Source organism: Panthera onca, chromosome B2 (assembly GCF_046562875.1).
Source record: "Panthera onca isolate mPanOnc1 chromosome B2, mPanOnc1 haplotype 2, whole genome shotgun sequence".
Classification (NCBI taxonomy): domain Eukaryota; kingdom Metazoa; phylum Chordata; class Mammalia; order Carnivora; family Felidae; genus Panthera; species Panthera onca.
Genome location: NC_138343.1, coordinates 50,876,195 through 50,904,000, shown reverse-complemented (window position 1 = coordinate 50,904,000; position 27,806 = coordinate 50,876,195). Strand labels below are relative to the sequence as shown.

The window sequence follows — 27,806 nt, the reverse complement described above, 5'->3', positions numbered from 1 at the left end:
GGACCATAATGGAAGCAGTGGGAAATATATTACAGATATGTAATAACAGGACATGGTGAATTATAAGATGTGGATACAGGGGTGCAGGGTGGTGAGGAAGAGGCAAATAATGATCCCAAGTTCACCCTTTATAGAACTAGATGAGTGATGGCTTGTATACTACCAAAGGCAATATTGTAGAAAGAACATATTTTGAGGGAAAAGATGACTTTAATCCTGGAAATAATGAATTTTAAGGAGCCTGTGAGATATCTAAGGATGTCTGAGATCATCTGCCAAATGCAGCTTTGAGGATTGAAGAGGTCGAGGACAGCTCTGAAGCACTTGGATCTTCAAAAGTTCCACAGAAGATCTTCTTCAAGAAAAGGAAAATGAGAATACAAGACCAGAGAAATTGGAGAAAAGTCAAAACCAATAGGAAGAAAAAAATTTTAGTAGAAGTGATTGGTCAACTGTGTGGAATAATTCAGAAAGGTCAGGCTCTGACAAATGTCCAAAAAACTAGTTACTCGGGGTTATTTATGACCTTGGCACTAGCACTTTGGTAGAAGGGCAAACAGGGAAACTTAGTTGGATTGATTTGGGGAGAAAATGGGAAGCAACATGATAGAGGCTACAGATATAAATACACACAATACATCTGAGAAGGTTGCCTATAAAGAAGTGAAGAGAAATATGGCATTATCTGGAGAAAATATGGACAAAATTGAAAGCTTTGTTTTGTTGCACTTGTTTTAAATAGAAGAGTTTGTGTACCATTAAATATAGGTAGAAATTGGCCAGCAGAAATGGGGGTGGGGGGGTACAGGAGAGTAGGAAGAATTGATACAGCAAGGTTCCTGAACAGATGGCTATGTCTGTAACCCAAAGCACCAGCAGAGGGGTTTAGAAGGAGGGGCTGTTCCATTTTAACAAGGCAAAGAAAGAAAGGTTGTGGACTTCGTCCTGGTGGATTTGGTATTGGAACATTGAATGTGTTCTGATAGAATGGCTTCTATTGCCTTTTTAACAAACCCTTTCCTTCAGATGTTGAGTAGCCCAAGCATTCTAAATCCTCGCTACTCCAAGTGTGGCCCTGGGACCAGCAATATCAGCATTACCTGTGAGCTTGTTAGAAAAACAGAATCGGGGCACCAGGGTGGCTCAGTGGGTTGAGTGTCCGACTTCAGCTTAGGTCATGATCTCACAGTCAGTGAGTTCCAGCCCGGCATCGGGCTCTGTGCTGACAGCTCAGAGCCTGGAGCCTGCTTCAGATTCTGTGTCTCCCTCTCTCTCTGCTCCTCCCCTGCTTGCACTCTATCTCTCTCTGTCTCTCAAAAATAAACGTTAGAAAGAAAAGAAAAACAGGATCTCGGGCCCCACCCCAGGCCTACCTTATCAAAACTGATTTTTAACAAGGTTCCCAGGTCATTCCTTCTTACTTCTTGAAGGACCTTTCCATAATCATATAAGTATCATCATAAATACTGATATCAGCTGATTTTTATCATTCTACTAAGGTGACAGTTGAATGCCCTGGCCCTTGACTGCAATCAAGGAGGTGGAAACAGGAAGGATCACATGGAAGTGGTCCTCTATTAGCTTTATGTAAACCATAGAATAAAGAACTTCTTTGATTTATTTCTGACACATTCGAAGCTGAAGATCTATGGGTGAAAACAAAGAATTTAAAAAAAAAAGAAATCAAAATAGTTTCCCATTCTAAAAAAGCTGAATGGAATTTAAGTAGAAGTGATAACTAAGATTCTAACCAGTGAGCTGAGAGGTGACAGGAGGACTAAGCCCAGTACCTACGGAAATCATAGAATCATAGAGTTGGAAAGATATCAGACATGATCTAGTGCAAGGGCCAGCCAGAGCGATAGTCCCTCCTACCTCACCCAATCCTATAGCTTCTTTTATTTCCCCGCTTCCCCTCATAAGGAACTGGCTCCTTTTCATCATTAGGATCCTGTTTCATCATTAGAACCCAGTTGTTACCGGAATTTTCCTTTCTTATTTTTAATATTTCCCTGGACTTCCACCCATGGGGCCCAAATTTGGCCTTGTTATGTTGCAAGAATTTTTACTGAATCCCCTTGTTGCACAACAACCCCCAAAACACTTGACACGGGAGTTTCATCTATCCTAAGTCCTCTCTCGATACTTTGCTTCAGACAGGCCCAATATGCACAGCTTCTGAAGTTCTCTTCATTCCAGACATTTCCTTCAGGATGCAGAATAATTTCCCAGTGTGCCAAGGGGCAAAGCAATGCCTAACACATCACCTGAGTAATGAAGACTAATTTAGAACATTAATTTTCCCTGATCCATTTCTCCATTATTGCAGCCTAATATCACATTAATGCTTCACAGCCATTTCACACTCTTAGTGTCTATTAAAAGCTTGTGGTCAATTGTAATCCTCTGATTTTTTTTTTTTTTTCACAAGAAGTGCTGCCAAAGTGGACATCTTTCCACCTGCCTGTACGCCAGAGCGTGTGTTCATCGCAGACCTCCCTGTGCATCACTGCAGAGTCAGGGACTGGTCGCAAACCTCACTCTGTTCAACTATACCATGACCGTAATGATGTCGATATCACATGTGAGGTATCAAAGAACACACCTTGTCCTCCTAAACATGTGCTCCTCTTCTAAAGAACAACCTATTTATAAACTTGGGCTTTGGGGAGGACCTGAGGTGACCAGGCTATTTACCGTTCTAGAAGCTAATTTGTGATTCACAGCCTTCCCTTCTTCTTACCAAGGATGCCTTCCCCGTCCCTGCTTCCAATAATTAAATACCCAGCTAATTAATTTCCTTTCCTCACACCCAGGGTGGCTGACTCTTGACTCTTTTTTTTTTTTAAACTACTGAGCAGGTCAAGAAACCCAACCCCTCCCCAGCAACCAGAGCCCCGCCTCTGCCCCAGGAGGCTGAGAGTTGAAGCCCCGGGGGGGAGGGGGTCCCCTCCTACTCCAGGCCATTCGGGCTGAGGAGCTCAAGCTCTGACACCTCATTTGGTTGGACGGCCAAGGGTCACTCTAAAAATTGCTGCTGCTGGGACTTTGTCAGGTGGCTGCTGGTGGCTCCCCACCGCATTTTCCTTCTCCCTCCCTCCCTCCCTCTCTCTCTCTCTCTCCACAGATTGCTTCCCAAGAGGAGCCTGCTGCTGAAAACTCACCATCACACGTCTGGACGCCACTTCGCACAGGAGGGTAAGGAGCTGGGGCCACGCTCTCCAATTCCTGTCTTCTAGATTCGAGGGTGCGTATGGGTGTGTGGGTGGGAGAGGGTGGCCGTGACCGCGTGCTCCCGGCTCCGGAGCAATTCACTGACTGCCATCTACAGCGGGCGGTACCGTTCTGTGCCTGTGCCCGATGGGAAATTGGGAGCCAGAAAACATTTTCTTGAAATGTAAGGAATGCCATAGATTAGGAGAATGCCTAGGGATAGAAATGCATGAGAGGGATGCCTTTAAATAGTAAAATTGCTAGTCGTTTCTATTAATAATTTTAAGTCTCTAAAGCCTAATGTATTTTTTTTCTTCCTCTCTGTTTTATAAAGAAAGGAGGGACAAAGTAACATTATTAGGTTTGGTTCACAAGGTTTAGAATTCCCTCTTCATTTTGATCAGGAACCATGTAAACATTTAGTACCTGATCCATTTAGATGAAATACAGTACGTTTCAATTCAGTTGATAGCACAAAAGTCTACCAACTTTTTGGTTGATAAACTCTTTGAATTCCTAGAAATATTCCTACTGGCAAGATAGAAACTCCCCCTATGAAAAGAAAGTATTGTTGACTGAACCATAAGACAAGTTTTTGTTCCCGATGTACACATATGGCTATGCTGATCATACGTTTTAGGTTAGAAATGAAATGGTAAAGTGGAAAACCCCCCTCAAGTCCAACTTAACTTAAAATGGCAAGCAGCAGAGGCTGGAGTGTTTCTATTCCAGGAGTCAGTCCTGATGAGCTCGGACAGATGCAGCCACAGGAATGTGACAGGACAGGGAGAAGGCGCAGCTGATTCGCCCCTTTGGCAAGGACACATTCTGGGATCCCAGCTCATTCTGGCATGAGAGTGACAGTGACACTTTAGCACACATGGCTTTTCAGCTTGCCCCATGTGGAGTCTCTCCCAGGAGGCAAGGGTGGAGGGCAGCAGAAAAGAGAATGTTCTTAAATATAAAGTGACAATTCTTTTCTATAGTCAGCTCTAGAAGATTTTCATTTGAGAGCTGTATCAGGCCGGGACACAGTGTAATTCTTTCACAGTGACTTGCCCACTCCTTGAAGACAGTAGAATTTTGTGACTATTTCTTGTCTGACCATTCTCAGCCCAATGGTTCTGGGTCTATTTTGGGTTACGGGTCCTTTTCAGAAGATTTCATGAAATCTCTAAGCCTGCTCTACAGAAAAACACAAACACACAGGCGTAACATGTTTCATAACATTCCAGAAATTTTCATGGAATTCACGGACTCACTTGAAACCTTAGCCAGAGCAAGGTTTCCAGATAAAATACAGGATACCCAAACTACATTTGAATTTCAGATAAACCACCCAGTTTTTTGTATAAGTATGTCCCAAATATTTCAGGGGATATGCTTATTCTAAAATATGATTCAAGGTTTATCTGAAATTCAAATTTAACTGGACATCTCGTATTTTTATTTGCTAAATCTGGCAATCTTCTGTCCCAGTTGGTTTATCTGTATCTGATAAAATTGATTGTAGGGTTCTGAAAAACCATATTGAGGGGAGAAAAGATATGGGACCAGACTTTGACAATTCTGGCAGCCAAAGCCAGCTGTTTCACCTTAACTCTCTGTAAACTTTTAGAACTGAGAGGTACACATGTCCTCATTTGATGGATGATTGAAGTGAATTCCTACTCGGTTGAGGTTTTGCCATACTTCCATTAGACGGTTAGAGCAAAAAGATCCCCAAAACTCAATTTCCAGTTCTGTGACAACCAAAGAGACATTAATCTGAATAATTACATTTCCAACTGTCCCACAACCCGTATACATACAAAAGTCTAAGAAGAGATTTCAACAAAACCAAAAACCAAACATTTTAGTACTAGTTCCTTGCATCCTGTGTGCGGTCTTAGTGAGTGGAATTACAATCAACTCTGCGTATGGTTTCTGTATCCTTTACACATAAAAGCCAGGCGCAATTCTCTAGCTAAGTTAAACCATATGGAATTAATACTTGTTTTTAAACAAAAATTGATAATTTCATATTCATCCCAACACATAATAAAAGGAAGTGCTTTATTCTCTGATCAACACATTCCTGTAGGATCTCCTTGAACCTATTTCTGTTTTTGGCTTACCCAACCGATTAGAGTTTTGTATCTTTACTACCCGTAACAGGATTAAGAAATCCACAGGCTCTGTTCCTCCTCAAATTTATTTTACATTCAAAAAGGCATTTCCTTTATTTTAGTGTTTGGAGTTTTTATAACTCCATTTCGTGTTCTCTGTATCCAAATTTTTATCTTAGAACCTTGGTTCTGCCTCACTTAGTCTGTGTCTTCCCATGCTGGAAAGAGCTAACTTTTTAACCTGCTACAGAGTTTAGCCTACCCTGGGTCTAAGAGAGGTGATTATAGGGGTCAGGACTCAATCTGGGTTTGAATCTGTGCTCCACTGCACACTACATACTTGTGTGACCTTGGTACGTTTTTAAACTCTCTCTGAACCTTAATTTCTTCATTGGTAAAATGAACATAATATACCCTATCTTTTAGGATTTCAGTGATGCTTAAATTAAAAAAAAAAAAAAAGTCACATCAAGTACTTAACTCAGGGCTCAGCACACAGTAAGGTCTCAATTAATAAATGCTAGCTATATAATTATTTTGAACAGACATGGAGGTAACAGTTGACATTTAATACATAGTGTAGATTCATGCTTGGTGGCTTATAGTGAGGAATTAATTATGAATGTACTTAAATTTGGCAAATACGAAAGATGATGAAAACTGTGATGGCTCACATGAGTGTTTGCATGTGTTCATCAGATGTTGAATACATGACACCATCGTAATAGAAATTACACAAGAGCCAAGATCGGCGGTGGACAATGGGAGGAAAGTGTGGAATTGCATCTCTAGTACCCTTCTACCTAGTTTCTAATGGGCAGCCCTTCCAGGGGACCCAAGAGGCTGCTCCGGGTAATATTGGACAGAGCAGAGACAGAAGGAGGGAGGCTATGGTGTCCATCACCAGAAAAAGAGAATTGTCTGGGGTTTCTGCACAGAATGAAGGGATAGTTTGGAAGTATAGCGAGCTTTCTATAACCCTCTGCACCCTGTGCAGTCTTTCACCCAAAAAGAGAAGGGAAAGGAAAGGATTTGCGGTGCCTTCCATTATACTTAGCTGTTCATCCCATTACACAACCTCTTCTGCTGTAACTAACTGGACCAGTTCCTCTTTCCAGTGAGTCCTACTATGGTAGGGGCTGTGTGAAAACTGCAAGGCCTAACTGTCTCAGGGAGCATGTGTGGTTCTTCCTTTCTTTGATCCTGGAGTGGTGGTGGGGAGGCCCACAGCTTCCTAGAGCCCCCCTGGGTAGGGAGGGAGAATCAAGCCTGTTGTGCTTTAAGAACAACAGAGAAACAGTCTTGAAACTCTCCCAGCCTAGGACACCTCAGCAAGGCTGTGCTTCTCACCATCTAGACCATGACCCCAGTCAAAGCCTTCCTAACCTCCCTCTATGGTAACCGTGTTCATTGCCCTGCCAAGAAGCCTGGACAATGTCTCAGCAGCTTGACCACAAGACACTCACTCAGTTAAAAAAAGAGAAAAAAGCTTTAAAAAAAATAACAGTAATTAAAACCCTCATCCAACTGTGAGTTAATATATAATTGAATCAATGAAAGCGGAATGCTTTCAAAATTTATTGCTTAATTTCTAGGTTATACTCTAGATTACATATGAACATATGTATGCAACTCATTTGTAAAACATCTGTTCCTCACAACCACGTTGTGGGGCTGTCACTGTGACCATCATCAGCCATCACTTACAGTATGACCCAGGGCACACAGTGAACATTTGTATAATTGTAGAAGAAACAGTAAAGAGTTCCTGTACAAATTGTTTCTGAATATATGTTTGCATATGACCTGAGTGACTGAGCCATTTGCATTTGCAGTGACTGAGTAATATATTTTGTAAATATTCAGTTCTTTCTGATCATTCGTTGTACAATCAGCTTGGAAGCCCAGCGCCATGACAGAATGAGTAAATAGCAGTGGATTAAATTGTTCCACTTTACCTTCACACATCTGCTCCTTAGGCTGCCCTTTTACAACTCCCTTCCTTTCAAGCTGTCCTTGCTCTTCATTTAAATGTGACTGTGAAAGAATGATGGTCGGTCACGTGGCACGGTGAGTGTATATGTGTGTGTGTGCGCACATACGCCCACTGTAACATCCCTGTGCCTGTACTCCCCAGCAAGGCCCCAGGGTGAGGGATCTGTAGAGTTTGTTGGAGGCTTGTCTGTCTGCCTGATGAGAACGGAGCCTCTTGGGTTTTGATCTGCCATAATGAGAAAGCTAGTCTTCTCTGCAGTAGGGCCCTGAGTAGCTGCCCTTACCACTCTTACTGACCTGTAATCCTCCTCGAATTGAGAAAAGCAGTGGCCAGAGCCCCATGCAGGGCCAATAGGAATTAGAGGAGCAGGCCCAGTGGAAAAGCATCTGTCGGGATACAGGAGCCCGTGAACATCTCTGCAGCCTAGAGGACATCATCAGAGCTTTGTCCAGCTTCAGAGCAGTGACTGACCCTCAGAGTCCTGTGAGGAGTCTTTAGGCTCCTTATTGGAGGAACATAGCCCACACTAAGAACACCTGGCCAGGTGGATACACAGCCTCACCTCCAAGGTGCACACCTAGAAAAAGGATGTAGTGGCAGCTCTAGTACAGAATGATTGAATATGTGAGCATGTCTGGGAAAATATGGCCACTAGGAAGTTGAAGGCAAGCTCTGGTTTCAGTAGTCTTTTATAGTCTCCTGACGACTTCTCTCCCTCTAACTCGCCTGGAGAGCGCTTAAGAAGCCAGTTACCTGGATTTTGAGGGCTCTAAAAGACCTCTCTTATTTTTAAAATGTACATATTAAAATGTTACCCAGAATATTAATTAAGTGATGCCTGGGTGGCTCAGCCAGTCAGGCATGCGACTTCGACTCAGGTCATGATCTCGCGGTTCGTGAGTTTGAGCCCTGTGTCAGACTCTGTGCTGATGGCTCACAGCCTGGAACCTACTTCGGATTCCGTGTCTCCCTCTCTCTCTGCCCGTCCCCTGCTTGCGCTCTCTCTCTCTTTCAAAAATAAATAAACATTTAAAAAGTGTCAACAAAGAGCATGTCTTAAAAATAAATAAAATAAAATAAAATAAAATAAAATAAAATAAAATAAAATAAAATAAAATAAAATTTTAATTAATAGGGGCACCTGGCTGCCTCAGTCGGTAGAGCACGCAACTCTTGATCTTGGGGTTGTGGCTTTGAGCCCATGTTGGGTATAGAGATTACTTAAAAATAAAATGTTTTTAAAATATTAATTATACTAAATTAATTGAACTGATTAATATTATTTAAAATATCATTTAAATAATAAAATTATATATACATAATAAACAGCTGACCCTTGAACAACATGGGGGTTAGGGGAGCCAAACCCCTGCACACTCAAAAATCTGCGTATAGCTTTTGACTCCCCCAAAACTTAACTACTGATCACAAGGACCATAAGATATCACGTTTTGCTGCCATAAAAAATTTCCTGGAGAGACAGACTGTTTATGCAGAGGTGATTAGGGTCACGCAGCATGTTAAGAGAATATTTGCAACTCTTGAGCTCACTGCAGTAGCAACAGGAGGTTGCTGCAAAATTATTGCAATTAATTTTATGCAGTTATGACTTAATTCTGCATCTTTATATTTGTTTATGTTTCTCTCAACTACAAATGGTGCCACACATGGTCTGTGTTTGTATGTGTACGTTTTCATAAATTTTAAATTGTTTATAATAGGTTTGTGTGTATCTTATGGTAGCAGATGATAAAATAGACTAGTATCTACATACATTTTATGCATTCATGACGTACCAGACTTTTTCTTAATTTTTTCACTATTTCTAGATTATATGGTTTGTCTGCAAGTGTTTTCAGTTATTGCAAATCTCCAAAAAAACCTCCAATGTATTTATTGAAAAAACCTGTGTGGAAGTTCAGTTCAAGAGTCAACTGTACATATACATGTACATATATATCTAGGTAGATAGAAAGATAGATATGTATATATCTATATCTATATCTATATCTATATCTATATCTATATCTATATCTATATCTATATCATCTATATCTATATCTATATATAAAGGAAATTAAAAGTGGCAACAGGAGATAAGAGATGGAGGCCTGGAAGAACTTTTACTGATTTCACTAGGGCCTCAGGTCATCTTCTTCTCCCTTTCTGGAGATTTCTTAATCCTTCTTGATCACATACTAATTTATTGAGTTCAGACCCTTCCCAGAATCCAACAACCTTTATGTTTTGGCCTAATATGCCTGCCCACCTATCCCTCATGACAGCCATCTGAGTCTGCATGTACCATGCTGAGTCATGCCTCCCTGCTTCAGCATGAGGCATTTCCTCTACTACTAAGTGATCTTCTCTGCTCCCACCCCCCGACCCACTTCTCTTAAAAACCCTTTGTTTTGTACCAGGACCAGCAAAACCTATTATCTGCAAACCCTCCCATCCCAACACCACTTCACCAAAATAGCCCTTGTATTTGAATCCTTAGGCCCAGTCTTACAGGTTCAATCTGTTTCATGTAATTTTGTGTTGCTACATAACCAATAACCAAATGTCCCAAGTCTTCTAAATTTCTAGGGTTACCTTTATCATTCATATCAAAATAAAAATAATCTGCTCCTCATACTGCATAATTGCACAAATTCCATTTCTCTCCCTAGGATTTTCAAAAATTCTTAGAAATGTTCATAGTTTCTAGAAACACCCCCCTGCTTCCAGGTTGCTGTTTGCCATTTCTCATTCTGGGTCCCTGTGTATGCTTGTCCCCTGCTCCTCATGATTGCTTTTCCATAATGTGGCATCTTTCTCTGATTCGCTTCACCTCAAGGCTTAAACAAGTTACTTTCCTATTCCCAAAGACCCACAACACAATGTTGTTGATTTTTATGAAAATGATTGAAATTTTTTGAATGCTCACTTTTTGCTAGATACTCAGCCGAGTGCTGTATAGGCATTAATTTCTCATTACATTTTCATTTGCAACCTTGCAGGCAGGCACTATTATTATCTTCACTTTAAAGACAAGTCAGTGGAGACTCTAAGAGGTTAGGTAATCTATGGTGAGTCTTACTTTGGATTAGTAGCAGAGCTGTATTTATATCACATTTCATTATCATTTAGTTTGAAATATTATCTAATTTCTCTTGTGACTTCTTCTTTGACACATGGATTATTTAGAAGTATACTGTTTAATTTCCAAATAATGGTGGTTTTTCTAGATTATTGTTACTAATTTCTAAATTTAATTCCAGTATGATCAGAGAATGTACTCCATATGGCTTCAGTGCCTTTAAATTTACTGAGACATGTTTTGTGGTCCAGCATAGGGTCTGATCTGTCTTGGTGAGAGTACCATGTGCACCTGAGGAGAATTTGTATTCTGCAGTTGTTGGGTGTAATGTCATAGAAATATCAGTTAAATCAAGGTGATTAATAATGTTGTTCAGGTAATCTATACCTTTACTGATTTCTTTGCCTAGTAGTTCTGTTAGTGTCTGAGAGTTATTAATATTTTCAAGTATAATTGAGGAATTGCCCATTTCTCCTTTTAATTCTGTCACTTGTTTTGCTTCACGTAACTTTGAAAGTCTGTTATTGGGGCGCCTGGGTGGCTCAGTCGGTTAAGCCTCCGACTTCGGCTTAGGTCATGATCTCACAGTCCGTGAGTTCGAGCCCCGCGTCGGGCTCTGTGCTGACAGCTCAGAGCCTGGAGCCTGTTTCGGATTCTGTGTCTCCCTCTCTCTCTGACCCTCCCCCGTTCATGCTCTGTCTCTCTCTGTCTCAAAAATAAATAAACGTTAAAAAAAAATTTAAAAAAAATAAAAAGAAAGTCTGTTATTTGCACATATATGTTTATATTTGTTATATTCTCATGATGATTTGACCTTCTTATCATTATGAAATTCCCTCTTTACCAATGGTAATTGTTTTTTTATTGAAATGTATTTCACCTGATATTAACATATCCACTCCAGTCTTCTTATGTCTACTATTCCTATAGTAAATCTTTTTGTACCCATTTATTTTTTACCTATCTGTGTCTTTATAGTGAGTCTCATGTAGACAGCATATATCTGGGTCTTACTCTTGCTTTTCTTATCCGTTCTGAGAATCTGTGCCCATTAACTATAATGTTCTACCCACTGACATTTAATATAATTAGTAATATAATTGGATTTAGGTTTACCATTAAATTACTTAGCGGGGGTTTTGTCCCCTCTAATTTTTGTCTCTCTGCTCCAACTTCCCTGCCTTCTTTTGAATTCCATTTAATCTATTGGTCTTTCAGCTATACTTGGCATTCTTTTTTTTTTTTAATTTTTTTTTTCAACGTTTTTTATTTATTTTTGGGACAGAGAGAGACAGAGCATGAACGGGGGAGGGGCAGAGAGAGAGGGAGACACAGAATCGGAAACAGTCTCCAGGCTCCGAGCCATCAGCCCAGAGCCTGACGCGGGGCTCGAACTCACGGACCGCGAGATCGTGACCTGGCTGAAGTCGGACGCTTAACCGACTGCGCCACCCAGGCGCCCCGGCATTCTTTTTTTTAATGTTTTTATTTATTTTTGAGAGAGAGAGAGAGTACAAACAGGGGAGGGGCAGAGAAAGGGGGGTACAGGGATCTGAAGTGGGCTTCATGTTGACAGCAGGGAGCCCAATGCAGGGCTCAAACTCACAAACTGTGAGATCATAAGCGAAAGTCGGACACTCAACCAACTGAGCCACCCAGGCGCCCTGTACTCTGCATTCTGTAAGTGGTTATTCTAGGGCTTTGCTGTCCAATACCATGGTCATCAGTCACATGTGACTATTAAACACTTTAAGTGTAGCTAGTCCAAAATGAGCTGCACTGTAAGTATAAAATACACCTTGCATTTTGAAGACTTGGGATGAATGAAGAATGTAAAATATCACATTAATAATTTTATACCAATTACATAGTGAAATGATAATATTTTGCATGTATATGGTTGAATAAACTATATTATTAAAATTAATTTCACTTGTTTCTTTTTAACATTTTAATGTCACTACTGGAAATTCTTTAATTGCATGTGTGACTCATGTTACATTTCTATTGGATAGCACTACTCTAGAGATTACAATATGCAAAGTTAAATTCTCACAGGCTACAGAAGTTAATATTTACCATTCCACATAAAATGTAGTAACCTTGCAACCATATAGATTCACTTACCATCACCCCACCCTTTATGCTGTAATTGTTGTATGTGCTACATCTAGAAATATTAGAAACCCTGCAAGACAATTTATCAATTTTGCTTTGAAGAGTTGTATGAATTTTAAAGAATTTTAGAGGGAAAAAAGGTCTTTTATATGCATCCATATATTTATCATTTCTGATACTTTTCATTCCTTCCTGAGATCTAAATTTCCACTGAGGATCTCTTTTTCCCAGAATTCCCAGCTCACTTTGCAGTGGATGTGATTGCCACAAACTGTCCTCTGGTTCTTCAATGCAGTGATACTTTCTGTTGGAGGTGTAGCTGCCCCGTGAAGTGCCAGTTGCAATCTGCTCTTAGGCAAAAAGCCACCAACAAAACAAAACAACCCACAAAAAAACCACCCCAAAACTTTGCAAGGGTAGGGGAACTCATCCTATGCTATTTCTTTTTTCCAACTCTTGACTCCTCTACAAAATCACCCTGCCTTTATTTTTTTTTTAAGTTTATTTATTTATTTTGAGTCTCTGAGAGAGCACAAGCAGAGGAGGGGCAGAGAGAGAGAGGGAGACAGAGAATACCATGCAGGCTCTGTCCGCACTGTCGGCACAGAGCCCAATGCAGGGCTTGAACTCAGGAGCTGTGAGATCATGACCTGAGCAGAAATCAAGAACTGGAGGCTTAACGATCTGAGCCCCCCAGGCACCCCACATCCTGCTTTTTATACTCCCTACAGTCACTTGATAGTTTCCCCTGCTTCTCCCCGCCCCCCCAATCCACAGCTTCCCACCCTAACCCCTAGAGCTGCTTGTTAAACTGAAGCAGTCCTTCTGTAGAGGCTGAGGTGTTCACGACAATACCAGATGATACTCCTACAGGCAGAAAGGGAGCTAGTCAGCAATTTATCAGACTTTATTAAGGATACTTGAGATTCTTCAATTAAGTGTGATATAGGAGAGTAACAATGTAGAAAAGGAAGATTTAAAACTGGCAATCATATATTATTGCTCCCAGGGTCCACTGGTCACCCTTTCCTTTGGAATTCCCTGCTGGCCCTTTGTCTCCAGAGCCCCATAATATTGCTGCTTTGTTGAAGCTAGATTTTCTGTTTTCTTCAGAAACCTCATGATTATACCCTGTCTCTGAGACAAGAATGATTCAGTACGGTATACCATTTGTTAAAATAGTGAGATCCTTCCGTACGGAGTTGATCCTTCTGTATTTCCGGATATTTGCTGCCCTGACCTCCCCCTGATTCCCTCCCACCCCTCCAGCCTTCTCCAAGAAGCCCCTGGGCCCCACTGTTATCCAGCAACTGATGCCTTACACAGAGTGCTCCAGGGAAGCCTCTGGAACTCAGCTCCAGAATCCATGCTATTTAGTAGGCGCCTGTGAATCCATGCTATTTAGTAGGCGCCCTGTTTTATCAGTTGTTGAATATCTTAAGATATTTAAAATATCCTATATGCTACCAATGAATACAGTAGTCACCCCTTATCCACAGGGGATATCTTCCAAGACCCCCGGTGATGCCTAAAACTGCAAATAGTACTGAAGCTTATATATATATATATATATATATATATATATATATATATGCCCATATACATACACACACTCTATGTTTTTTCCTATACATACATACCTCGGACAAAGTTTATAAATTAGGCGCAGTAAGAGATTAACAACAATAATAATAGAATAACTATAACAACATACTATAATCCAAGCTATGTGAATGTGCTCTCTCTTAAAATATCTTACTGTACCTTACTCACCCTTCTTGTGATGCTGTGAGATGATAAAATGCTTACGTGACGAGATGAAGTGAGGTGAATGACATAGGCGTTGTGATGTAGCATTTAGGCTACTATTGGTCTTCTGTCCAGAAGGACATCATCTGCCTCCGGACCACAGCTGACCATGGGTAATGGAAAGAGAGGAAAGCAAAACCACAGATAAAAAAGGGACTACTGTAATCATTTAATGATAGATGAACAGAATATTTACCTTTTCGGTCTAAAACATTGATACTACTCTTCAAGTTCAGGATTTCCTCCAAAATAATGAGTGATTATAAGCCCAACATTTATGGGAATAAAAAATTGTCCAAAGGGGCTCTTCCAAGAAAATAGACCAGGCTTTTCCCAAAGACATTGGTGCTTCTACTCCAGATGGTAGAAACTGATGTTTTAAAAAAATTATTGTGTTTACCTAGTTACTTGTTGCTATTTTATATTTGTATGCCTTGTCTGTCTAACATAAATTACGTATTGTATTACTCCATCACTCCCAGCACAGTGCTGCCCAGACAGCAGTAGGTGTCTGATAAGTACTTGCTGAACAAAATTTTTACATTTCCCCAGAAAAATCCATCAAGAGGACACTAACCACCTAAGTCAAAGGCATTTGAAGACTAAACTGATGCGTGTTTGGAAATCTATTTCACAAGGTCAGGATGCATCTGGCATTGCTTGCAGAAAAGAATGAAGCAGGACATATGTGCTGCCGTCTTGTAAACAAATATAAATATGAATATGACAATCTGAACTTAATGAGGAGGACAAAAGGCCCTGGCAAAGAGATAGATCTTCTCTGTTTCCCACGTACTTGCTATGATTCTTCTACATCAAAGGAATAAGGACAAACAAAATAAAAAGGTTATGGAATTCTTAACATATATTCCAGTAATTAAATTGAAGGCCTTTCAAGAAGGATCAAAGCCAAGTTTTACCCTTCAGAATGAATTCAACAGTGAGACTTAAAAGACACACACACACACACACACACACACACACACACCCTTCAAAAAACTATGAAATGCCTGAATACCCAAATACCCATCAGTAGGAGAATAATTGCATAAGTTTTATACATCTTTAGTATGGGATGCTATGCAACTATTAGAATGATGTGAATGCATGTGTGTACTGATACGGAAGGAAGTACATAACTTATGGTAGGTGAGAAAAAACAAACTGCTGAATAATACAGCATCAATATGTTTTGATGTAAGTTCTCATATAGTGGTATGCTGGAGCTGACTTGTACTGGCTTCTGAAAGCCAACTGTTACATTTTCAGGAATTTGACAAGCTGATTGTTAAGCAGTGGATAGCTTAAAAGCAGCCACAATGAGTGTATTTGCACTAAAGAAATCCATACCTTACAAAGAAGGACTTTTTCACCTTTAAGAGAGCTGGTTTATCAACACATCACTGCTCAAAAATACGCAAATATAAGTTTGTATAAGCTTATCCAATTATCTGGAATAATATCTACCAAAGTGAGTTGTTGATTTATAAATACTGATTTTGCAATCTTAAAAATTAAAAAAAAAAAACAGTAATCTCACAAAAAAGTGACTACTACCATCCTGGTGTAAATAAAACCCACTGAAAAGTCCAAATATAACATCTTCTGGTGACTAAGCTCAATATTTTTAAAAGTCTAAAACAGTTTAATTAATGATATTTTAAGGGCTAAGCATGTATTTGTTAAACTTAGTATATTTCAAGTCTGTTTAATACTAAAGCTTAAATCACCTTAAAGGTTCAGAGCCACTTCATATCAGCTTAAACTGGCTCAAATATTTATAACATTGATAATGAAAAATGGATACTATCCATATAAATATATCTTTATGAGGATAGTACTCTATGAGGCACATTCCTAGATTTAGATTTAGCATCAAAGCAAAGACTGTATCAATCATACTCCCATCAATAATGTGTGTGGAGAGCACCACACCAGTATATATGAAGATTAAAAAATATTTTAACCATCTGATAAGCAAAATGAATCCACAAAAAATAAATAAAAAGGATTTCTGTATTTCAGTTGACAGTTCCCTGATTATAATTAGTTTAGCTTTAAAAAATGTATTGATCAACTATTTGTATTTTCTGTGAACAATCTAGTTACCTAGTCATAGTCTTAGATAATTTTTAATTGGATTACTGTTTTATTGTTAATTAATTGTTGGAGTTCTTTAAGTATCATGTTAATTAACTTATTATCTGTCAAGAGTGTTACAATTTTTAAAAAGGTGGGGTGTGCCTGGGTGGCTCAGAGGTTAAGCATCCAATTTTTTGTTTTGGTTCAGGTCATGATCTCGCAGTTCTTAAGATCAAGCCCGCTTGGGATTCTCTCTCTCCCTCTCTATCTGCCTCTCCCTGACTTGCGTGCACACTCTCTCTCTCTAAAAATAAATAAATAAACATTGAAAAAAAGAATGTGACAAACATTTTTTAAACATCAGTTTCTTGCCTTTTAAATGGCTGGTGTTATTTTATAGTTTCCTTTTTTTGTATTCAGATATTTCAGTCTTTTCCCCTATGACTTCTGGATTTGGGATTATGCTTAAGAGGGCCTTTCCTACCCTAAAATTAAAAAAGAAAAAGAAAAAAAACACCCTACTTTGCTCTACTTTTTGTACACATTGCGTGTGTGTGTATGTGTATGTGTGTGTGTGAGTGTGACTTAGGGATTTCATCCATCTGAAAGTTATTTTAGTGACTAGAAATTAATTGAACTAATGTATCATTACAAATCCTTACCCACTGATTTTTAAATTCCACATTTATTCTAATATATATATACATTTCACATGGATTCCTGAATTTTAGTATTTTATTGAGGAAGACTTCAGAGTAGTTATAATTCATTTTTTTCATGAGAATAAACTAAGCCCTTCAAGTGATGTTTAACTACTATTCTATAAATACTATACAGCTAGAACAGAGAATATTTGATCATTTCTGCTATATAAAATTACTTGGCAGTATAGGTATTGAGAGGTCTCATTTGATAATATAAATCTTTCTAGAATTGTCTTCAGTGCTTGATGCTGAAGCAAACTATCCATAAAATGTGCATCTGGTTTAATGTAAGTCTTTAAGCCCATTTTTGAGGTTTAATCTACATTATGCTATTAAAAAACTATTATGAAAAAGAAGGTTTTCAGTGTAACATTTCAAAGCCCAATGCACAGTTAAAATAAAACCATGCCTTTCTTTCTTTTCTTTATTTCTTTTTTCTTTCTTTCTTTCTTTCTTTCTCTTTTCTTTTTGGTTTTTTTTTTTTTTTTTTTGTAGCAAAATCTTGCCTGTGACAGTGTGTTTGCCAACATGGCCCCCAAAAAGAAGACTGTCAAAAAGAACAAAGGAGATATCAATGAGATGACCATAATCGTAGAAGATAGCCCCCTAAACAAATTAAATGCTTTGAATGGGCTCCTAGAGGGAGGCAATGGCCTTAACTGCATTTCTTCTGAACTAACTGATGCTTCTTATGGCCCCAATCTCTTGGAAGGCTTAAGTAGAATGAGGCAGGAGAACTTCCTTTGCGACTTAGTCATTGGCACCAAAACCAAATCTTTTGATGTTCACAAGTCAGTGATGGCTTCATGCAGTGAATACTTTTACAACATCCTAAAAAAAGACCCATCTACCCAAAGGGTGGATCTCAATGATATCTCACCACTAGGCCTGGCTACTGTCATCGCATATGCCTACACCGGAAAGCTGACTCTCTCCTTGTACACGATAGGAAGCATTATTTCTGCTGCTGTTTATCTTCAGATCCACACCCTTGTAAAGATGTGCAGTGATTTTCTGATACGGGAGATGAGTGTTGAGAATTGCATGTACATTGCTAACATTGCTGAAACATACTCTTTGAAAAATGCAAAAGCAGCAACCCAAAAATTTATCCGGGATAACTTCCTTGAATTTGCAGAATCAGATCAGTTTTTGAAACTTACCTTTGAGCAAATTAATGAACTTCTCATAGATGATGACTTACAGTTGCCTTCTGAAATAGTAGCATTCCAGATTGCAATGAAGTGGTTAGAATTTGACCAAAAGAGAGTGAGGTATGCTGCAGATCTCTTGAGCAATATTCGCTTTGGTACCATCTCTGCACAAGACCTGGTCAACTATGTTCAGTCTGTACCAAGAATGATGCAAGATGCTGACTGCCACAAACTTCTCGTAGATGCTATGAACTACCACTTACTTCCATATCATCAAAACACATTGCAGTCTAGGCGCACAAGAATCCGTGGGGGCTGTCGAGTCCTTGTCACTGTTGGGGGACGTCCAGGCCTCACTGAGAAGTCCCTTAGTAGAGACATCTTGTACAGAGACCCTGAAAATGGATGGAGCAAGCTTACAGAAATGCCAGCCAAGAGTTTTAATCAGTGTGTGGCTGTGATGGACGGATTTCTTTACGTGGCCGGTGGCGAAGACCAGAATGATGCAAGAAATCAAGCCAAGCACGCAGTCAGCAATTTCTGCAGGTATTTGATCCTTTATTAGAAACTCAAATGGTTTAATATAAGACAGTTTCCCTGACAGAAGTAAATTAGTCATTTCTGTTAGTTCATTGGCTCAGTAAATCAATAACAATAATCCCACATTACATGTACACAACAGTTCACATTACATAAAGTACATGCATATATAAATAGTGCACTCCAGATTTCTGAATAAGCCTAGGAAATGAGCTGGGAAGATGTGGTTATTCTGATTATACACGTGAGAAATCTGATACCCAGAGAAGTTATACCACTAGTAAGTAGTAATTCACATTTTCTCATTTATAGTATGGCGCCCTTCCCAATACATTGTTTTTCTGAAAACAAACTAGGTACAAATGTAGTTTTTAACACTAGATGGTAAGAAAGATCACAATAATACAAAATTTATTTTAAGTGACTGTCACTGATGACTGTCAGATTTATAATTGGCAGATACAATGAGATCGTTAAACACGTGACAGGTAATTAATTTTAAACATTTATTTGAGGACTGAATACCTTAGAAAATATCTACATTTTTGATGCATGTAGAAACAGTAAAAGTATAATATAGCCTTCAGAAAATGGAACTCAAATGCCATGTTATTTTTGTATATTTATAATAACAACTTTCATATATTTGAAATGTCAGAAAGTCATGCTTCTATCATGGTACAAGTACAAAGTCAAACAACTAATGAGCAAGATCTGAAAATTTATACAGCATATCATGAAAAAAATTCTTTATTATTTCATTATAAGTCTGTGTGTCATTTAAATGAATCCAAACAATTAACTGATTTTTGTCCTTTATAAGAGTGGTTCAGCTTTGATTTGGAGGTTAAATGGGACAAAAATGAAGGAACATCAAACTAATGGAAAGAATCTGTGTTTACAATACTTTGAAACTATGTAAACAGTTGAAACAGGTTTTCTATGACTGCTTATTTTCCTCCTGCTGATAACTCTTATTAGTATTCTAGCCACTGCTTTGCAGTATTGATTTCAATGCCTTGTGACATAATAACTGTAATATCAAACACTGAAAAAATATACCTCTAACCTAAAAAATCTTCCCTGCGCAGAGGTGCTAGAAAATAGAAAGGTATCAAAAATTAGGCATCTATTGATGTTTTTGGATATGAGTTCCACTGATCTCATTCTAAACAGATGATAGAAGACTTGGTTGAGTAACCTAGCTTTACTGTTGCAATGGCCAGGACAGGTGTGTAAATGAGAAGGTATTGGAGAGAAATGGAGAAATCCAACTAGCCAACTCCTATCTTAAGCAGTGAGAATGAGCGAGGGATGGCTGGTGTCTGTAGATATGTGGAATTGATGTCAATGTGGCAGTGTTCCCTTTCTGCTTGCCACAAATACCCAGTTTGCACGGCCTCCCCTACATGCATAAATCTTCCCCATGATGGATATTTGAATATGGAGGAAGAGGGACTGGAAGGTTGGGCTCTGTAGGGACTTCTCCAAGTGACAGTGGGTTTTATAAACGGGAAGAGGAGGAGTCACCAATGCCTACCTTGCCTTTTCCAAGTGTCACGCTCTTTTACTGGCTGACAAACACCAGCCTCCAGGTGAGGGGCTGCGCTCTGTTGGTAGGGAAGCCTCCTTGCAGGAAGTGTCAACATTTCCATTTGTGGACTCACGTGGGTTCTCCAGCTGCCGCCAACAAGGCTGTCACACTTCCTCTGCCATTTTCAGATATGATCCCCGCTTCAACACCTGGATACACCTGGCCAGCATGAACCAGAAGCGCACGCACTTCAGCCTGAGCGTGTTCAACGGGCTCCTTTACGCCGTGGGCGGCCGCAATACCGAAGGCAGTCTGGCCTCGCTGGAATGCTACGTGCCCTCCACCAATCAGTGGCAGCCGAAGACGCCCCTGGAGGTGGCGCGCTGCTGCCACGCCAGCGCGGTCACCGACGGCCGGGTGCTGGTGACCGGCGGGTACATCGGCAGCGCGTACTCGCGCTCGGTGTGCGCGTACGACCCCGCCGGCGACTCGTGGCAGGAGCTGCCGGGCCTGAGCACGCCGCGGGGCTGGCACTGCGCGGTCACGCTGGGCGACAGGGTGTACGTGATGGGGGGTAGCCAGCTGGGGGCGCGCGGGGAGCGCGTGGACGTGCTGACCGTGGAGTGCTACAGCCCCGCGACTGGCCAATGGAGCTACGCGGCGCCGCTGCTGGTGGGCGTGAGCACGGCAGGCGCCTCGGCGCTGCACGGCCGCGCCTATCTCGTAGGGGGCTGGAACGAGGGCGAGAAGAAATACAAGAAGTGCATCCAGTGCTTCAGCCCGGAGCTCAACGAGTGGATGGAGGAAGACGAGTTGCCCGAGGCCACCGTGGGCGTGTCCTGCTGCACCCTCTCGATGCCCAACAGCGTGACCCGGGAATCCCGAGCCAGCTCGGTGTCCTCCGTGCCAGTCAGTATCTGAACCCAGGTAGATGCGGGGACGCAGGAAGAACAAATAGGCGTTCGTGGGTAACCTTTGAGTTAGCGGAAAGGAAAATATATAACCTTTACTACAGTGATTGTATCTTAAACTATATCGAGGCCTATGTCTTGGTGGTTTTAAATTCCGGGTATGGCTTAATCTACCTCTGGGTCTTTTTTTTTTTTTTTTTTTTTTTTTTTTTTTTTTTTTTCTGTAAGCCACAAAGAAAAGAAACCACTCCTTTCACCGGCCATTGGGTGGCAGACAGAATTCATTGCAGGCAGTCTTCCACCAGGGCGTTTTCCCTTCATGCATAGCGGTTACACCCACGTCTGAGAATTTTCTTTTACCCTTCAGTAGACGGGAAGCTTATTCGAGTAAGCAGTTTCATGTACAAAAGTTTATCTTCCTCTTTCTCTTTTTCTTTAGGAAGTTAAAAGCATTTATAGCTTTTATTTTAAAATGGAAATCCGTCTATATCCATAAAGACTTAATTCTATATTTAAATGCAGTTTCTTTTTCTATACGTGACTGAGTAAAGAATATTGAAAGGCATCCCGTGACAAAGTCATAAAGCTTAAAACAACGTCTGACTGGAAAGTAACAGGGATTCCTCCCTGTAACTGTCACATTGATACCTTTGGTTTATCCCTTGTTCTCTTTTTCCTCTGTGCCTCAGTCTCCACTGTAGTTGCTATCAAAAAACACTGCTCTCAAAGAAGAGAACCACTAGTCATTTCGTTTATGGTGTAAATTTAGATCATTTTTTTGTTTTTCCTACAAGTGTTTGCACTTCAACCTTCCTCCCCTATTAAAGAAATTGCAAGTATGATGGGAGCCTTACTCTGACCCTAAAAACTACACGGAGATGCAACCTTGACCCAATGTAAGCCCCAAGAAAGAACACCAAATAAAACTATGGCTGTAAGGATCATTAACTTAAAGCTTATGTAGCCCGAAGGTTATACAACTGGTAACAGTAATGTGATTTCCCCCATTTTTTTTTTTTTTTTAATGGATGAGAATGAAGGGAACGTTTGGAATTCTTGGGTTTGGCAATAACATCCTGGTGGTAAATGTCATTGTTTTCCATTTCACAGCAATCCACTTGATTTCTTAATTAAAAATCTAACACATTTATCTCACATGGAAATATCAAAATAATATATGCCCATTCTGTTATATATGTTTTCACTTCGTCTGCTCCAAATTAGCTTTGCAAATTAAGGTGTATCCACTTGATATCATTTTCTTACATGTTTGCCAAGTTTTGGAGCAAGGGAATGATTGTAGTAAATGATACATATTTTCCTTTCTTATAATTTATCACTTTATTCTTTGATAGTTTCTTTGTTTTGGAGAAGTGGCCTATCAGTTATGGGTTATGTGCAATTAGGTTTTGAAAAATAAAACTATTTAAATGGTTAAACACGGGATATGTGGAAATGTAACTGGGTTCTCATTAATCCCATTTCTCCTACCTTGTGTAGATAGGTTATTGCTAGAGTTACAATATTTATATTTAAAATATTTTATTTGAACTGTGAAAAGTGGTTCATGTAGTACACTTTGTGGAACAATTTTATATCATTGCCCCTTATGAAAAGTTCAATTTCTGTGTATTTAATGGTAACACTTGGGTAAAACCTACGACACTATAAGTTGAGAACAAGGCATTGTTAATGTAAAAACACTGGGCTGTTTCCTCACCCCACACAGAACATTCAGAGCTTCTCCACGTACGGAGCAAATCTAAAGGTATCTGCTCCCTTGACTCTCTGTTCAGGCTGGAAAGTAAAGCTGTATAAGAAACTAGTTTATGGAGCAAGTTAAATCACTGAGCCCCTTAAGTTACCATTGTACACACCACAGATAACCCTTGTCCTTGAAGCATCATTGGGAAAATAAACTTTTCATTTTTAATAAATTATTTTGGCCACAACCCACAAAGCCTGTGTGAGGGTGACTATAACATCTTTTAGTTTGATATAAATGTATGTTCTTGTACAGTTGATGCCTATAGTATATTACAAATTTTGAGAGAAAAAAAGTGATTTCTTATGGATTGTAGGTCATAAGTGGGCAAATAGACATAATTCCTGATGTACACTAGTAGCCTCTCCCATTGAGATCCTAGAAGTTCGGTGAAGTGGAGGGCCTGTGGCTTGGAATGAAATGAGAATCAATCAGTTGTAACATTTTCTCTTGGAAGAATGAGGAGAGATTGACACTAGAGGATTTTTCAGCAATCAGAGCTTGATGAGAGCTTGGTGCAGACACGGAAGTGGCTTTTTAGAGTTGAGATTGGAGACATGTTGGAGCTGAGTAAATCATTTGAAATTACCATGTAATGTATTTTCTACGTTGTTTATTTGAAGACTGAGAAAACCCACGTGTCTGGGCGTACCAGGTTCCTGGGGACGTTGCTGCTCTCCCTTCTGTTTCAACAGTTAGGTCCATAAATAAAGACCAATATGAATTTCGGATCCTGGAATTTCTGACATAAGAAATTGGTAGGGAGCATGGAACATTAAGTGTTGGTGAAAGTGCTGTGTCCTGAAACATCCCTCACTGACAACTGAAAGACACGAAAGTATGTAGAATCAAACTAATGCGCGTCACTTTTTGCGCACGAGCGAAACGTACTCTTTAACACTGCCATTGAAGCAGTTGCCCCTAGAACCGCGATGGTTTCTCCATGTTTCCCAACTGGAAAAGCACTTCATTTTCCATGTGTTTAAAGCATTCAATTACACTTCTGGTCTCAGGATCCAACCCTATACCTCCTTTTATTTTTCTCAAAGAAAAGGACGTGTTATTTTTGTAATGCCAACATCCTGTGACTAAATAAAAGCATCAGTTCTGCCTATCAGAGCAATAGCAAGTTACCCAGTAGCTGAAATAAGAAGCTTTCTTTTTCTGAATGGGCCAGAGACCTGATGTGCGAGTCTCAAGGAAACAAGACTGTCATGTGGTCTGTCCGTTGTTAGCGTGCCACTGTCGTCCCTGATGCTCCAGTTGCTTTCGGTGTCATTGAATGAGTTTTGTGTTTACTTTCTCTGTTGTAAGACTGGTTATGAATAGAAGGTCAGTGATGGTACAGATTAATATAATTCTAAACAGTAATTAGACGGTAGCAAGGTGTTACAAGTGAGGAGGTGTAATTGAGGCAAGAAGGAAGTGAAAATGTACTGAATGGTTCTATGGTTAAGGCATCACAGCAATTATAGTAAGTGTATTTTACAAATATGCATGTAACTAGAGGCTTCCCTGGAAATATGTAAGTGTTAAAAGGTCAATTCTTTGCTGGTTATCTCGGCCAAATGCCTTCAGAATTTATCCAAGACACTAGATAAAAGAAACTAAAATCACTTCATTTAATTTTTTCCCTGAGTTACAAAGCAATAAGTTTATGTAATCTTCTCTGAATGATTCTTCTGAATTCTTTTCTGAATGAATGTTCTCTGAATGAGCTATATCCCCATCCCAGCCACGGATGAATATGTCTTCTAGCACAAGGCAGAATTATAAGGAATTATTTTTCAGTATGTCTCTTCATATCAGTAAAAACTGTAGCAAAATTTCCTCAATGCTCCTCCCATGGTAATTATGAGAACTAAAGAATCTAAAATATTAAAGATTTACCCTCCAGCACATTCAGAAGGTAAAAACCATTTAAATTTCCTTCCCAGAGAATTTGAGATGAAATGCTTGTCTTGGATACTCCTTTTAAAACAACTTTGTATCTAGTCAGCAAATTCTGGCAAAAAAAAAAAAAAAAAAATTCTTTGCTTAAAACATTCTGGTACCATATAAGGAACAACAAACTAAAATGTATGTGGTGTCTGTAACCTCATCACTACCAATAAAGCTGCATTCAGTAAGAGCTCAGTCAGTGATCCACGTGGACAGTTTTGTAGTGTCCTTTGCGTGATAACTGGGGTGTGTGGTTTCTTCCTCTAGTTAGTTTTCATGGTGACTCACTTCAGCAAAACACAACAAGAAAACGAAATGAGATTGAAGAGCTGTTTCAGCTGCTTGAGGACTGCTAAAGGAAAAATGTATTTTTATACATCGAGAGTGATTTGCTTTGTAGCTCAGACAAAAGCCTACATTTGGTCTGTCTCAGCCCTGACTACTTACAAGTCATAGATGAAGTGTGGTGGTTTCTAGTTTCGTTCCCACTCTGACCACAGCCAACCTGGCATGGACTCTGGTTCATCATCATTTGCATCGAAACTACATGTTAGGAAATGAAACTGTATTGTTGTGCCAACAAACCCTCACAGCCTTACTCTTCCACCTCACCTTCCAAATGAGCAAATGAAATATAACCAACATAAGATGCCCAGTCTTTGATCTGGTTTAGTAGTTAAAGAATAACACTCAGTTGAGGCCATTAGTCATTTCTAGAAAATTCTAAATGACAGCGATTACTTTTTCTTAAACTTCTCCAAGCTTTGCCACCATGAAAAGAGACTAGAACGGCCCCCAAACGGAAACAGCCTGGTGCCACATTCCCAGTTCTGAGCACACTGGCAGGTGCCCCAGAGCTTCCTTGACTTTTCTTTGAACTCCCACATTTATAACTCCAAGCTTCCCCACCGGTCTGCACTCCCTCCCATGTCCACATACTAGTCTGTTTATCCAATTCTTAGCACACGTGAAATTATTTAAAGACACTAATTACATCTAAGGCACTCCAGTATGTATCAAAGGAATAACCATATTGCACACACTGCGTTTGCAAATTTGATAGACTAGAGACCGAAAGATATTCAAAACTACCTCTAGGCTTTCCCCTCACCGGGGTTGCAGGGGAAGTGGATTAGGAAGTCCATTTCAGGAAAGGGACTTGAAGGAATCCAACCCACACCCTCTAGAAATACTCTTCTTGGCCCTTCTTTTCCTTTCTAGCTACATTCACAAGATGGTCTATGAATGTAGGTGTAGGACGCATTATTCCTTATGCCAATGCCAATCTTCCACCCAGTTTCAGACCAGACATGCTCCTTAAAGAGTGGTGAGGGGGAGGCCCTTTTCCCCAACCTTTTGACAAATACAGTAGTCTCTGGTTAGCCTAAAGATCCTATATGTCTTCTTTCCTTATCCCTTTCAGAAAAGCACCTTTTAAAGTCAGTCTGGCTCATCCTGGAGAAATTACTATTCAGATTTTGCCTTGATATTCAGTCACAGCTATGGAAGTGACTGCAACTTTCAAAAAAGAAGACCTCTTAAAATTACGATTCATCTAGTGCAGATAAGGGTGATATATCAAAATGGAAGAAGTGAGACCTTGATTATAGTGACAAACATTTCTCTTTACCTTACCTCCATCCCCACTGTTGCAACATGTACCCACAGGAGGGAAGTGTCCAGTGATATGAATGGAGGACTTACATCTTTTTATCTAGCTGTTTTTGCTTTGTGCTCACATTTAGGTTATCACTATAGACTCTGCATTCAGAAATTCCTTTTCCATCTTGGAGACATCACTACCAACAATTAGCGGGGGAAACTGAGCAGGATCTGTTTTTGGTGGGCCAGGTATGGAAGTAACCTATGTCAATTCCACCTACATCACTTTGGCCAGAACTAAGCATATGGCTGTACCTAGATACAAGGGAGCTGGAGAAACAGTCTTCATGTGAGCCCAAGAGGAAGAAGAAAGGATTTCATACAGCGTTGTCTCTGCACATTGAATGATTACATTTTGGAAACCACTGCTCTCATCTTCCTCCCTGGTTGTCCAGGTGGGGAGCAAGGAGCTTCCCAGGCAAACTGCCTCCCCTCAACTTCTGGATGTGGTCACAGCACAGCGGGTTCTCCTCTTTCCCTTTCCTGCCTCATAAGACTTGCACTCAGCTCCTCTATTGTATCTTGCCTTTTTCTTTCTGAAGAACAAGTCCAGATGACTCTTGCAGCCTTTTCTCAATTCAGGGTCCTGATAGGTCTACAGCATACATTACATGTATTCTGTAAGCCTTGAGAATTGGTATAAATCTGGCTCCCCCAAATCATCAAGGAAACCCATCCAATACCAGAATCACCCCCTCATCCCTCCCTCTTTGGGTCTCCCTGCCCCTCTACTTCTAGAATACTCTAAATTCTTCTTGATTTTACCTCTTCTAAAACAATATTGACTAGAAATCATACATCTGTGATTAAATTCCTCTTACTCCAGTCATACAAGGAAGTTCCCAATGCATGATTGTTTGGAGAGAATAGAACACATTATGTAGAGTCTAAAAGAGGAAATACATGGATCTATTCTTAATAACCACAAGAAGAGAGGATTCCTTAATGAGAAAGGGAGAAAGAAAATGAAATGGCTATAATCTGACCCCCAAGTCTTCTTCCCTAACCTTTATGCAACCTTTCCATTTAGTGTAGAGCTCCAAGCTGAGAATTGTTTTATTCTTATTTTTTTAAGGTTTATTTATTTACTTTTGAGAGAGAGAGAGAGCACAAGGAGGGGAAGGACAAAGAGAGAGAGAGGGAGACACAGAATCCAAAGCAGACTCCAGGCCCTCCGCTGTCAGCAC

The 27,806-nt window shown here is 40.0% G+C and overlaps 1 protein-coding gene and 1 long non-coding RNA gene across 7 annotated transcripts in view; one reads left to right on the top strand and one right to left on the bottom strand.

The window, feature by feature from the left end:
• The window catches only part of LOC132667214 (uncharacterized), an 85,006-nt gene extending 78,323 nt beyond the window's left edge, over positions 1 to 6,683 (bottom strand). Inside the window, exons 1-2 of one of the 2 annotated variants that reach the window (XR_009605046.3) lie at positions 3,640 to 6,683; positions 3,165 to 3,389 (exon numbers count right to left, since the gene is read on the bottom strand). This is a non-coding gene — a long non-coding RNA (uncharacterized LOC132667214). Of the gene's footprint in view, positions 1 to 3,164; positions 3,390 to 3,639 lie in introns of those variants that run through there. The other variant, XR_013555657.2, reaches the window with a different exon arrangement.
• Positions 2,452 to 27,806, top strand: part of KLHL31 (kelch like family member 31) — a 42,779-nt gene continuing 17,424 nt past the window's right edge. For 3 of the 5 annotated variants that reach the window (XM_081795749.1, XM_081795750.1, XM_078447009.2), the window contains exons 1-3: positions 3,133 to 3,247; positions 17,608 to 18,812; positions 20,529 to 21,267. In XM_081795749.1, the coding sequence (XP_081651875.1) occupies positions 17,641 to 18,812; positions 20,529 to 21,261 (1,905 nt within the window). In that variant the 5' untranslated portion in view covers positions 3,133 to 3,247; positions 17,608 to 17,640 and the 3' untranslated portion in view covers positions 21,262 to 21,267. Of the gene's footprint in view, positions 2,590 to 3,127; positions 3,248 to 17,607; positions 18,813 to 20,528; positions 25,153 to 27,806 lie in introns of those variants that run through there. The other 2 variants (XM_078447008.2, XM_060615762.3) reach the window with 2 other exon arrangements.